A 13,079-nucleotide genomic window follows, 5' to 3' on the forward strand; every position below is an offset into this window, starting at 1 on the left:
CTCGGAGCCAGGCTGCAGGACCTCAGCTGGACAGCAGAAATGAGAGTGCGTGGGGATGTCCCTGTCCTGGACTGGGCCACCAGGACCCCACGGACCTGGCCTTGTTTTTGCAGAGTCAGAATGGAGAACTGGGAGGCTGAGCTGCCCAAGGTGTCCCTGCAGGGCTTTGCTGCCTTGGCCAGGGGAGGACATGCGAGGATGGGGAGGCCCAGAGCTGGGCGATGGCAAGCTGACCCCAGACCTCTGGTGGCATCAAAGCTTCCTGTGACACCACCTTGGAGGGGGTGTCGAATGCCTGCTGCACAACGGGCTGACTTGGTCTTGAGCTGACCGGAGGTATGACAGAGGCCCTCGGCGGCACCAGGCCTGTGGTGGTCCTGCCTGCCGGGCTCTTCTCAGCACCAGCTCTTGGGGTCACTGCCCTCCAATGTCAACTGGGCTGCCCAGCGGCCTGCCTTGATCTGCCCCTTTCATTTTTTTCTCCCTAAACATCCATTAGTTTGAGAACAAAGAAGACTGCCTATCACCCAACACAAATTTCTCCTCATTAAAGGCCATTTTTAGATCTGGGAGGAGAGCAATTTCTCTTGCTTTCAAAGAGGAGAGGAGGGAGGTGGTGGGGAGAGAGGAGAAGCTGAAAAGAAATGGGGCCTCTGGGATATGGGTGCTGGGTCCTGGACCTTGGATGCCAGGGAGCAGGCCCTGGGATGACTCCCTCCAGCTCCCAGGTGCTGAGTGGATGGGGGTGGAGGCTGAGTGACCCCAAACTGGTCCCCTCCCAGCTCCCTCCCAGCCTGCCTGGTGCTAGTACAATGTCTCCCGGGTGACGTTGCTGGAGAAGGTGTGGTTGCTGGACACGCTGTTGGCCTTCCTCGAGAAGGCTGGCCCCCTCTTCCTGCGGCCCCCCAGGGGACAGAGACAGGCCAGGGTGGACAGGAAGATCTGGCGGAAGTTGGCAGAGACAAGGTTGTAGAGGATGGGGTTGATGGTGGAGCTGACGTAGAAGAGGGCGTTGGTCAGCATGTAGAAGTAGTGGTAGAAGTCATAGAGGAACCTGGGGAGAGAGAACACTCAGGTTGGTGGGCCCAGACACACAGGGCGGCCCTGGCCAATGTGGGGATATTTCATAATAACCTCCAGGACTCTGGTTTCTCTTGAGAGGTTGTTCTGTATACACTTCTGCCCAGCACCGGTCAGCTGAGCTGCTGAGCTGAGCTGTGGCCACCCTCCCAAGGCAGGGTGTGCAGCTTACCTTGGCCACAGTCTCCACTTTTCCCTGCTGCCCTGTGGGTGTGCCCTTCCTGTCCAAGATCCCAGTCACCCCAGGGCTGCCAGGCTCAGCTGGGGCCTGGCCTTAATGAAACAGCCAGGGTAGGAGTCCCTCCATACAGCTCAGACAGTTGTGCACCTCACCTCGACTTGCTTGCCTCCATGCACAGGGACCTCACGCCCTCACCTGGCAGCCCGGAATCTCAGAAACCCTGTGTTTGGGGCTATGCTCCACGCCCTGCACCTTCTCCTCATTCAGCCTAGCTGTGCCCTCCCCAGCGGCTCCCTGTCACTTGGAAGAGCCCATGACCCTTGACCTGGAGCCCTGCTGTGCAGAGGAGCTCACCCAGCAGGGTTCAGACTGCTGTCATGGGAAGGCCAGTGCCCGAACATCACAGCATGAGCATGATGTTCTTGGAGCCCCGGGTCCTCCTGGTGGATGATTCCTCCAGGCTGGGGGTGGGGGTGGTCCAGGGACCCTGACGGTTGCCATCTTTCCACCCACAGCCAGCAGGGCCAGCCCTTCCTTTCACTCTCCAGACTCCCCCAAACCTGCTGACCATCTTAGGACCTGCTTTCCTTTTCTGAAGCAGCTTCCAGGGGTGTCTGTCCCTCCACGGCCTTCTGTCCCCCCAACCCCATCACAGCCATGCCCGAGCGCCTGCTGGGGGACACTGACTCCCACCCCTACCCTGAGCAGCCCCTCTCAGTGCCCCAGCCCCACCTGTTTTGGGGAGCATGCCCCCGGCCTGAGCCTCACCCCCTCGGTCCCTGCCTCCTGTACTCACGGGGTCCACTGTTTGTCTGAAATGTAGCAGAACATGAGGCGTCGCACGTGGTAGGGCAGCCAGCAGACCACGAAGGCGATGACCACGGCACCTGAGACATGGAGACACTGGCCTCAGAGAGCTGGAGGGAGAGGCCCTGTGCCCACGGACTGGAAGACCCAATACTGTTGAGATGCCTGTGCTACAACAGATCTACAGGTTCAGTGCAACTTCTGTGTAAATCCTGATGACATTTTTTTGTAGAAGTAGAACTCATTGGGAATTTCAATGGATGCTGAATAGCCAAAACAGTCTTGAGAAAGAACAATGCTGGAGGACTCATCCTTCCTGACTGCAAACTCCCCCACCACCCACAAAGCTACAGTCATCCAAATGGAGTGGTAAGGGCATAAGGACAGACATGTAGACCCATGGGCCAGAATGGATGGTCCAGAAATAAGCCCTTCCAAAAACGCTCAAATGATTTTCTATTGGGTACCAAGATCAAGGGGGGAAGGACTCTTTTCAACAAACGCTCTGGGAAAACTGGATCCCCACATACAAAAAATGAAGCTGGACCCTAATCTCACACCATCCACAAAAATTAACTCACAGTGGATCAGAGATCTAAACATAAGAGATAAGAGTATAAAATTCCTAGAAGAAAAGATACAACAAAATTTTCACAACAATGGATTTGAAAATCATTTCTTGGTGATGGCACCAAAGACAACAAAGGAAAAAAATAATTTGGATAAAAATTTAAAAACTGTGTATTAAAGGATACAATTGACAAAGTGGAAAGACAACCTACAGATGGGAGAAAATGTTTGCTTCACATCTGATAAGGGATTAATATCCTGGATATATGGAAAACTCAACAACAAAACTCAAGCAACCCAATTCACAAGTGGACAGAGGACTTGAATAGACATTTATCCAAAGAAGAGATACAAATATGCAATAAGCACATGAAAAGATGCTCAACACCACTGATCACCCAGGAAAAGCAAATCAAAGCTACAATAAGATACTGCCTCATATTCCAATCGGAGAAGGCAATGGCACCCCACTCCAGTACTCTTGCCTAGAAAATCCCATGGATGGAGGAGCCTGGTGGGTTGCAGCCCATGGAGTCGCTAGACTCGGACATGACTGAGCAACTTCACTTTCACTTTTCACTTTCATGCATTGGAGAAGGAAATGGCAACCCACTCCAGTGTTCTTGCCTGGAGAATCCCAGGGACGGGAAGTCTGGTGGGCTGCCATCTATGGGGTTGCACAGAGTCAGACACAACTGAAGCGACTTAGCAGCAGCAGCAGCAGCATATTCCAATAGGATGACTATTATAAAAAATAGTAAAACCCCAGAAAATAGTAATTTGTGGGAGGATATGGAGAAACTAGAACTTTTTTGCAATGTTGGTGGGAATATAAAATGGTGCAGCCACTTGAGAAAATAGTATGGCTGTTTAAAAATCTTTTCTAATTCAAAAAATTAAACATGAGAAAGTACTGTGAAAGTGAAAGTCGCTCAGTTGTGTCCGACTCTTTGCAACCTGATGGACTATATGGTCCATGGAATTCTCCAGGCCAGAATACTGGAGTGGGAAGCTGTTCTCTCCTCCAAGGGGTCTTCCCAACCCAGGGATCCAACCCAGGTCTCCAGCATTGCAAGAGGATTCTTTACCAGCTGAGCCACAAGGGAAGCCCAAGAATAGTGGAGTGGGTAGCCTATCCCTTCTCCCGTGGATCTTCCCGACCCAGAAATGACCATGTGATTCAGCAATTCTACTCCAGGGCGTGTGTGTGTGTGTGTGTATGTATATACATGTATGGATGTGAGAATTGGACTGTGAAGAAGGCTGAGCGCCGAAGAATTGATGCTTTTGAACTGTGGTGTTGGAGAAGACTCTTGAGAGTCCCTTGGACTGCAAGGAGATCCAACCAGTCCATTCTGAAGGAGATCAGCCCTGGGATTTCTTTGGAAGGAATGATGCTAAAGCTGAAACTCCAGTACTTTGGCCACCTCATGCGAAGAGTTGACTCATTGGAAAAGACTGATGCTGGGAGGGATTGGGGGCAGGAGGAGAAGGGGATGACAGAGGATGAGATGGCTGAATGGCATCACCAACGTGATGGATGTGAGTTTGAGTGAACTCCGGGAGTTGGTGATGGGGGGGCCTGGTGTGCTGTGATTCATGGGGTCGCAAAGAGTCAGACACAACTGAGCGACTGAACTGAACTGAACTGATATATATATATAACTGAAAGCAGGAACTCAGATACCAGCATCTCATAGCTCTATTCACAGGAGCTGAAATCAATGGAGAATGGGTAAACATATGGTCCTTGCATACAGTGGGATATTATTCAGCCTTAAAAAGAAAGGAAATTCTGACACAGGCTACAAGGTGAATGAACCCTGAGGCTACTACATCACATGAATAAACCAGTCACAAAATCCACAAATACTGTATGATTCCACTTACATGAGCTCCCTAGAGGAGTCAAATTCATAGAGACTGAAAGTAGAAGGTGGTTGTCAGGGGCTGGGGGAGTGGTGAGAGCTTGTTACTAATGGGAAAAGTTGCAGTTTTACAAGGCGGAAAGGGATGGTGGTGATGGCCCCATAGTGATATGATTGTCTACACAGCTGCCAAACTGCACACTTAAAATGGTCAAAATGGTAAATTTTATGCTGGGCATATTTTACCAGAATGAAAAAGAGAGCAATAAAAAGCCAACTGCTTGGGAAAACTTGGGGCTGACTATGCTGTCTTGGGGAAGAGAGAAGCATGGTCCCTGAGATAATGTCATTGTCTTGGGGTTGTAGAAGGATCTGTGGAGGTCTTGGGTTTGGGGCCCACACCCTGGCTGCTGTCCTGATCCCACAGGCCCTGAGACCCACACTGGAGAGTCTCTGGAGACCGCAGGCCTGGGGTGGGGAGGCCCTGACAAGGGAGCTGCCTGCTGGAAGCAGCAGAAAACAGGGGTTGGAGACACCAGGAGTTCCAGAAAGCCTATCCACACACAGCAGATACAGATGCTGCAGCCTTGCCTGCTGGACACCGCCTGCTGGTCACTTGATACCAGGCTGCAGGGAGCCGAGCCAGGCCAAGGGCTAAACACGCCCAAAGTGACTCCCATCACTTACAGGATGCAGATGGAGGCAGAGATGATCGTATCTGGGAAATACTGGAGTAATAAATGAATAAAATGAATTTTACCTGTTTCTTTTTACTGTTTAAAAACATGGTTATTGGACCATTTAACATCTCATGTGGGGCTTGCAGGCATCATGTTCCTGTTGGGTAGAGCTGCTGGGACCTTTTCCTCTCAAGACCAGTGGCTGCAGATGGTGAGGGGCTGGCAGCTGGGGCAGGGAGGGAGATGGGAGGGGGGCTGCTGGGACCAATGGAAGTTGGGGGTGGGTGCTCTGGGGGGCTGAGTGAGCTGGGGCTGCCTCAAGATAGTGGGGAGGGGTAGGTAGTTTTGAGGACCCTACGTCATGATGCCTTCTGCAGGCCCAGACCAGGCCAGGGACAGAGGGATGGAGGCAGGACCCTCACAACTCACAGAAACAGAGGGTCCACTCCACCTGACCCTCCAGGATTTCAGGATGCCCTGTTAGAACCTGTGAGGGGGGACGGTACCTCTGGCCTTTCCAGCTGGCCTAGCATGCATGGGGACCCCAATTCTGCAGCCCTGGCTTTGTGAGCAAACTACCTGATTTAAAGCCACGCAGAGGCTTGCTAATCGGTGAATGGGTGGACGAGTAGTAAATGAAGAACAGCCCGATTCCTGGAGGAACTGGCACCCCAAGCCTTGGACTGGCACGCTCGGTTCCCCAGCTCTCTAGACCTCCCTGTTTGTGGTACCAAGCTCACCCCCACACCCACCCCAGGGCCCAGAAGTTACGTACGTAAGACCCGGACGCCGTGGCGCAGGGCCTGGACCCGGCCGGGCTCGATGGACATGCTGAAGGAGCTGTGCTGGTCCCCAACGGTGCACACCTGGCCCGGCTCAGCGGCCTGGCGGACCATCACGGTCAGTTTGTTGGCAATGACGGTGTTCAGGAAGGAGATGACCACCATGGGGAACACGAAGGACATGAAGGTGTTGATCTGCATGAGAGGGAGGAGGGTGGCTCTGAGACCTGGGTAGGGACGCGCCCTGGGGCCACCTGCCCCCTGGCCCTCAGAGAGACAGAGGAGGGTGTCCCTGAGCCCCAGGTGGGGATGTGCCCTGGTGCTCGCCCGTCCACCGGCCCAGGTTCAGGGGCTGGAGGTGGGAGTTGCTGGGTCTGCCCATCTCCAGGCCAGCTCTGCTGGCTGGCTTGAGGGTCTGTGGCCTCTCTGCCACCTCAAGGAACCCCCAGCACAGGGCCCAGCCTGGAGCATCCCGGCTGTGGTGAGGGTCTAGGCTCTGCATTTCCAGGTCTGGAAAAGGATGTGCCCCCACCTGACCTCTCTTCAGCACAGCCCACCCAGCGTCCCTCATCCTGCATGTGGACAGCTCACATTAGGACACACAGCAAGGACCCTGCCTACTGCCCCGTTGCCCACTGCCTCTCAGCTCATTGAAGAGCACTTCCTGTTGTCTCCTCTATCTTCCACCTCTCTTGGCCTCTGGGGAGACCGACTCTCCAGGTGCCAAGGGTCTTGATGAAATCACCGGCTCAGACCTGAACTTGAGCCAGAGCCTGGCCCTTTGGTGATACTAGGCTGACCCACCTTCGCAGGCACCTGCTCAGCCCGAGAGGCTCTGGCCTCTCTGAGAAAGTGCTGTTGTTCCCAATAGGGACACAAACCTCCAATGGATGTGTGTGACCCTGACCAGTGATGGGGACCGGGTCTCCCATGGTCCCAAATCACCTCCCAGTGGTGGTGGTGGTTTAGTCACCAAGTCATGTCCAACTCTTGTGATCCCATGGACTGCAGCCTGCCAGGCTCCTCTGTCCATGGGATTTTCCATGCAAGAATACTGGAAGGTGTTGCCATTTCTTTCTCCAGAGGATCTTCCCAACCCAGGGATCAAACTGGGGTCTCTTGTATTGCAGGCAGATTCTTTACCTTCTGAGCTATAAGGGAAGAGGGGAGTAACAACTTCTGGTGTAAAATTGCACTTGGCTCTGTCTTTTGAGTGCTCAGCCCCACCGAGCTTGGGGGAAAGGTCTGGAGACTTGGACAATGAGGGGCTGGTGAAGCCAAGGGGCAGCTCTGGCTGGGGACTAGGTAGGCGTGCAGGCCCAGGAGACAAATCAATTCCCAAGAGTCACCACAGCCAGGTATAATTTAACAAAACAAATGTATCCAACACAGATTTTAAATGTCAAAACATTTGAAATACCACACCTCACTGAGCACAGACAGTGAAACAGCCATATATGGGGGCTGCGAGCAGTGGACCAGGGCCCAGGCTGGTGGGTTGCAGGGTCTGGTCTGAGGCCCTGGCGGATCCCTGAGTTGGAAGAAGTCCAGGCACTGACCTTGAGGTTCCAGGGTGGGGCGAGGGCCCCAGCACTGAAGCCCCCCAGTAGAGGTTTGAGGATGAGGCTTGGCCAGCAGGGGCTTCCTCCTGGTGCAGGAAGAGGGGGTGCCTTCCCTAGGCTTCTCCTGCCCCTCCAGCCTGGACTGTGGGGTGTGCCAGGGGTCTGCTTCATTTTGCCAGGGTTCCCAGCATGGATGGGGGCTCAGGCTTCACCCAGTTCTGCACTCTACACCCCACTTCTGGGAACAGGGGAGCAGCCCACTCCCAGCTACAAGCAAAGAGGAGTGAGTCTGCTCAGCCCTGTGCAAGCCGTCCAGGAAACACCAGAAGTGCGGCCACAGGAGAGACAGAAGGGGGAGGAGGAGCAGCCGGGCCTTTCCTTCCAGACAGAGATGCCTGGGTGTGGAGGGCTCAGCTTTAGCCTCATCTGTACGTTTGTCCCAGTGACACACGAGACCATGTGGGGATAGAAAGGCAGACTCTAAAGTTCAACTGGAAAAAACAATGTAAGAATGGCCAGGACACTTCTGGAGGGAAGGATGGCAGGTCAGCAGGGAGGCCTTACTCATATGGGAGCTTACTAACAGAGACGGCACAAGATTTGTTTGCTGCAAATAACTCAGGGGAGCAAGAGAGGCCCAAAACGTTCCCAAGGAGGCAAACATGGTAGATGGTGGAGGTGGCGTCCAAGCAGCGGGGGAAGTTGGTGACAGGCTGCAGAGCTAGGGGTGGACGCTCAGGGCCTGCTGCATCCACTGTCCCTTCCTGGGACCTCCTTCTGCTGCCCAGGAACCGCCCACCCCTCCTGGATTCCTGAACAATGGGCACATTCCATAAGGCCCAGGTGGGTACTCTGGACAAATGCAGGGTGCATGCTCGCCTCTGCACCAGTCACGCTTGTCCTCTGAGAACAGCCCCAGACCTGATGTTCAGGAGAGACCTCACCTCAGGTTGAGGGTTGGGAGGCTGCTGAGTAGGAAACTGCTTTTTGTGGCCATTGATACTCTTTTCTCACCTCTGAGGGAAGGACCTGCCTAACAGTGAAACTCCCACAACAGGGGAAAGGAAAGCACCCTGGGGACACTGAGCTCCTGGATCCAGCTCTGCCTGCAGTCATCCTTCCTGGACTTTCAGTCCTTCTTGTGCAAAATAAATATTCCTTTATTGCCCTTAAGACAATCTGAATGAGTTCCTGGAATGGGTACTCTGACTCACAGAGATCTCTCTCTCTCTCCCTCACACACACACACACACACACACATACACACAAATCAAGATCAAGCAAAGATTAGAATACAGAAATAAAAGCCACAAGTCTGCTAGAAGAAATTATGAAATTTTTACTATCGTGATGTACTATTGGAATTAAAAAAAATAAAGTAGTTTAGGCGCTGCTGGAAAATTCTGCTATAAAAGTTAAGTGGTGGGAAAAAATTCTCTCAGTCCCAGGAGAAATTCCTGCCCCACTGTACCCTGCAATCACTCCTACAACTATGGCCCTGCCCTCTTGCCTCTCACTTCAGGCGATAGGGTGTGGAGAATAGGACCAGACCCCCGCCCCAGGGAGCCAGGAGGGCACAGTCTGCAGAGCTGGAGGGCCCGGGTCCTGGTGCAGGGCAGCTGCCCATCTCCACCTCAGAGCCCATCTTTTCTGAGATGGTAGCCAGGCACACTCTGCCACAGCCTCGAATGACCACGGGGCAAGCTCCAACTACACCGGGCAGCCTTCTTGGGGGTGGATGGTCTTCTGAGTGACATGTTGAGATGATTCCCTGCCCCCCTCCTCCTCTGGGGTCTGCACCCCTGAGCTGAAAACTCCTGAGTTGGGCAGGACCACCAGGAAGTTGCAGGACCCCCGACCTGTCCACTGGTTAGCTTTGACCTCAGATGGTCCCAGAGGGGCATGTTGGCTTCAGCATTCTCATCACTAACAGGGAGACAATGACAGTGCCAGGCTCAGGGCCAGAAGCAGAATTCACGCTGGGTTACCCAGGACTAGGGCTGCAGCCTGGGGCGAGAGGGGTTGGCATGGGTGCTCTGAGTCACTGCCTGAGGACTCCAGGCCTGGTCTCTGCCCTCCAGCATTTGCAATTTTGTGAGGGACAGAGAGTGAAATGGTTAAACAATAATAAGATAGTGGAACAGGACACAAGTCTGTCTGGGAGGGGAGGCTGTCCCCGACCCGCCCACAAACAGGTACAAGGTGCCAATGGGAAACACATGGCCTGGCCCGGCCCCTGGCCCTCCACAGCCCAGGGTCCTCACGCCAATGCAACTCCTCTGCCACCCCCTTCAAGGCTGTTGTCCTGTGCACTCTTTCTCTGAGAAGCCATAGCTGGTTTTGTGCCACCTGTCTCCCCCTGATTGATCCCATTGTGTTTAGTAAAGAGCTGGCCTCTGGACTCCCAAGCTTCACAGCTCAGCAAGCAGCCCGTGGTGAGTGGGAAGGTGCAAAACACTGCTCAGGGTGTTGGCAAAACCCAGCAGCTTGTGCAGCAGCTTCTGAAGCTGTGGGGGACAGGGGAGGTGGAGAGAAGGGACTTCCTGTCTGAACTTCCACTGTGGAGCCACTGGGATGGCCTCTTTGACTGGGCAGAGGTCACTCCCAGCAGGCGGCCAGCCCAGTCAGGCCCAGGGTTTAGGGACCACCTCCTTCTAACCTCAGGGAACAAACCCTCCTCACCCAGCAAACACTGAAAGTCCCCTCCCCTTGTGCATGCATCCTTGTTAAGTTGCTTTAGTTGCATCCTACTTGTGCGACCCTATGGACCGCAGTCCACCAGGCTCCTCTGTCCATGGGATTCTCCAGGCAAGAATACTGGGGTGGGTTGCTTTGCCTTCCTTCAGGAAAAAGTGAAAGTGAAGTCGCTCAGTCGTGTGTCGACTCTTCGCGACCCCAAGGACTGTAGCCTACCAGGCTCCTGCGCCCATGGGATTTTCCAGGCAAAGGTACTAGAATGGGTTGCCATTTCCTTCTCCAGGGGGTCTTCCTGACCCAGGGATCAAACCTGGGTCTCCCACATTGTAGGCAAATGCTTTACCATCTGAGCCAAACTCACGGGTCAAACCCATGTCTTCTGCATTGCAGGCAGATTCTTTACCACTAGCACCTCCCCTAGTGGGAAGCCCTCCCCTCCCCTTGGCCACTGCAAAAGGCAGAACAGTGATGTAAGTCACTCCAGGGCCCCTGTCTGTCACCATCACTCAGCACAGCCTTGCTCAGAAAGCGAGAACCCAGAACATCTTCAACACCCACTGCCTGGGCTTCTTGATGAGTTATGATGTATCCGCACCACAGGGCACTGTCAAGACAGAGAATGACCGACAGGGAGGGTCAACGTCATGGTTTAGTGAGGAGAGCAGGAACAGAGCAGCTGGCTTCTCTGAGGAGTAAGAGGCCAGCTCAACACCAGGCGGCTCCCTGGAGAGAAGCCTAACAGAGGCCAACCCAGGGAGAGGGCTGGGAGCTGGGGGCTCCGGGCACATCCTCTTGACCTTAAATGAAATTAATGAATTGAATGAATGTGCATCCTGTGACAGCTGCCCAGGTCCTGTAGCCATGGTGACACGCCAACCACACACCCCTCTTGCCTCCCTGGGGTGGAGTGTTGTAGGTGGAGGGGACCAGATCTCAGAACATCCACTCTCACATCAGGGGCAGGACACTGGGTCTGGGATGGCAGAAAGGTCCTTCCAGGTGACACAACCCAGAATCTCCTGGGGCCGACACCATCTGGGGTGACTTCCCTCTATCATCCCTCATCTCAGTGGCCCCCAGATACTCCAGACATTGCTGGGACCCCTCCAAGAGGGTGCACAGTCCACAGCAGACAAAAGTCTGGGAGAGAAGACAGACCAACATCGAGGCCCACTGCTCTGTTGTCAGGTCAGTGCTGACCACAGAGCAGAGCGTCTGAGCCTCCCCCAGAATTGCCTGTGCTGCTCAGGCACCAAATTAGTCATGTTAGTGCCTGAAAGGGCACCTTGGAGAGGGGGCTCCATAGATTGGGTGCACCTTGGGCTTAGCTTGACTGCTCGGCCACTGGTCTTGTTCCTCACAGTGCAGTCCCTCAGCGTTAGATGGTTCCAGTACCAGAATCTGGCTCAGTATAAAAGAGGACATTCTAAGTCCCTCTAACTTCCACTTTCTAGATGATACACATCATAACCCTTGACAGATGTATTCCACCAGCCAGACCCACGCTTAGCGCTGTGCACGGGTCACCTTGTGGAGTATGCATGGAGAAGCTACTGCTACTCTCATTTTACAGAAGACAAAGCCCAGACCCAATCTGACCTGCATCCCGGCGCTCACCTCCATCGTGGGGCTGGTCTGTGAGCAGAGAGTAAGTGAACAGAGCACCCACTGGTTGTGGGCAAGTGGAGGGACCTCATCCTCATCTGTAAAGCCTCGGGGGGGGGCATGCCCCACCCCAGATTCCCAGAGGGGACACTTTGGGTAATTGCAGAAATTTGAGCACACTTTCTAGTGCAAAGGCCATGACTCCTTTCAGGACTGAACCTCCATCCATCACTCTCTCTTTCTTTGGTCTCCCCTCTGCTCCACTCTGGTTCTCATGCTCATCTTCTGGCTTGGAATTTCTGGGAGAGGGTGGACCAGGGTCACCAGCGACTCAGAGTGAACAGAATACTCGAGCCCCAGAGAGCCTCGGGGATCAGAACCATGGACAGTGCCCACTGGCCGCTGGCCTGGAGGGGAGAGAGACTGGAGAGATTGGGATGGGGAGGGCCTGGGTCGGGGGAGTAGGGCCAGCTTGGGGCAGGGGCCATCAGGAACACTCCACACTGTCCTCACTGCTCCTAGACTCTTTGTGACCTCTGATGAGGGGCAGGTGAGCAGCCTGTAACCTCTACAGGAGCCTCACCAAGTGCCCCACTGCCTATGCAGGCAGCAGCTCTGTCTGTGCAAGTCTTTGTCCTCTTGAGTGCTGGAGCCACAGAGATATGCTACCTCCTCCCGCACCCCCCGCCCCTCCTGGGTAGTCACATCCTGTCTGCTCCGGCCGTGCTGCACTGCTGGCACCAGCCCGGCTCCAGGAGACCCTCAATTGGATTAGGGAAATGGCCTCTCACCACCCCTGCCCCTCCACCCCTGCTGGGTCAGCCGTGCTCCTCCTCAAGGAGAGAGGAGGGCACTCCTGCCCTCAGCAGCACACAGGCCAGGTGCTGGGGCCTGGACTTGGCTGTGAGCTGGTGGGGGCTCATTCATCACTCTGGGTGTGGAAGCTGGGGTGGCAAGTCACATTCCAGTGATTCCAGCCCCTCTCAAAACGGCTTCAAAACCATCTGTGGGCTGGAGGCCTGTTTGCCATGTTTTCAAACACCTCTTGGCTAAAAAGCCCATGAGAATATTCAGACCAGTGGGATGTCTGCTGATTAGCCACCAACAGGGCTGGAAAAGTCCTTGACCAGGACAGGCACAGGGCAGGGGATGGAGGCCTAACCCCGGGCCTGGCCCCCACCTCTGTGCATGTGGGCAGGAAGGCACCTTGGTGGTCACCCGGGTACCTACATGGAATCATGGTCTTA

At 54.3% G+C, this 13,079-nt stretch overlaps 1 protein-coding gene across 1 annotated transcript in view; it reads right to left on the reverse strand.

Annotated features, from left to right (window-relative positions):
- Positions 1 to 804: 804 nt before the first annotated feature.
- NTSR1 (neurotensin receptor 1) overlaps positions 805 to 13,079 on the reverse strand; it is a 49,771-nt gene continuing 37,496 nt past the window's right edge. Inside the window, exons 2-4 of the mRNA XM_055543179.1 lie at positions 5,962 to 6,163; positions 2,058 to 2,148; positions 805 to 1,054 (exon numbers count right to left, since the gene is read on the reverse strand). Coding sequence (XP_055399154.1) covers positions 805 to 1,054; positions 2,058 to 2,148; positions 5,962 to 6,163 — 543 coding nt within the window. The remainder of the gene's footprint in view (positions 1,055 to 2,057; positions 2,149 to 5,961; positions 6,164 to 13,079) is intronic.

This window comes from Bubalus kerabau, chromosome 13 (assembly GCF_029407905.1).
Source record: "Bubalus kerabau isolate K-KA32 ecotype Philippines breed swamp buffalo chromosome 13, PCC_UOA_SB_1v2, whole genome shotgun sequence".
NCBI classification, from domain to species: domain Eukaryota; kingdom Metazoa; phylum Chordata; class Mammalia; order Artiodactyla; family Bovidae; genus Bubalus; species Bubalus kerabau.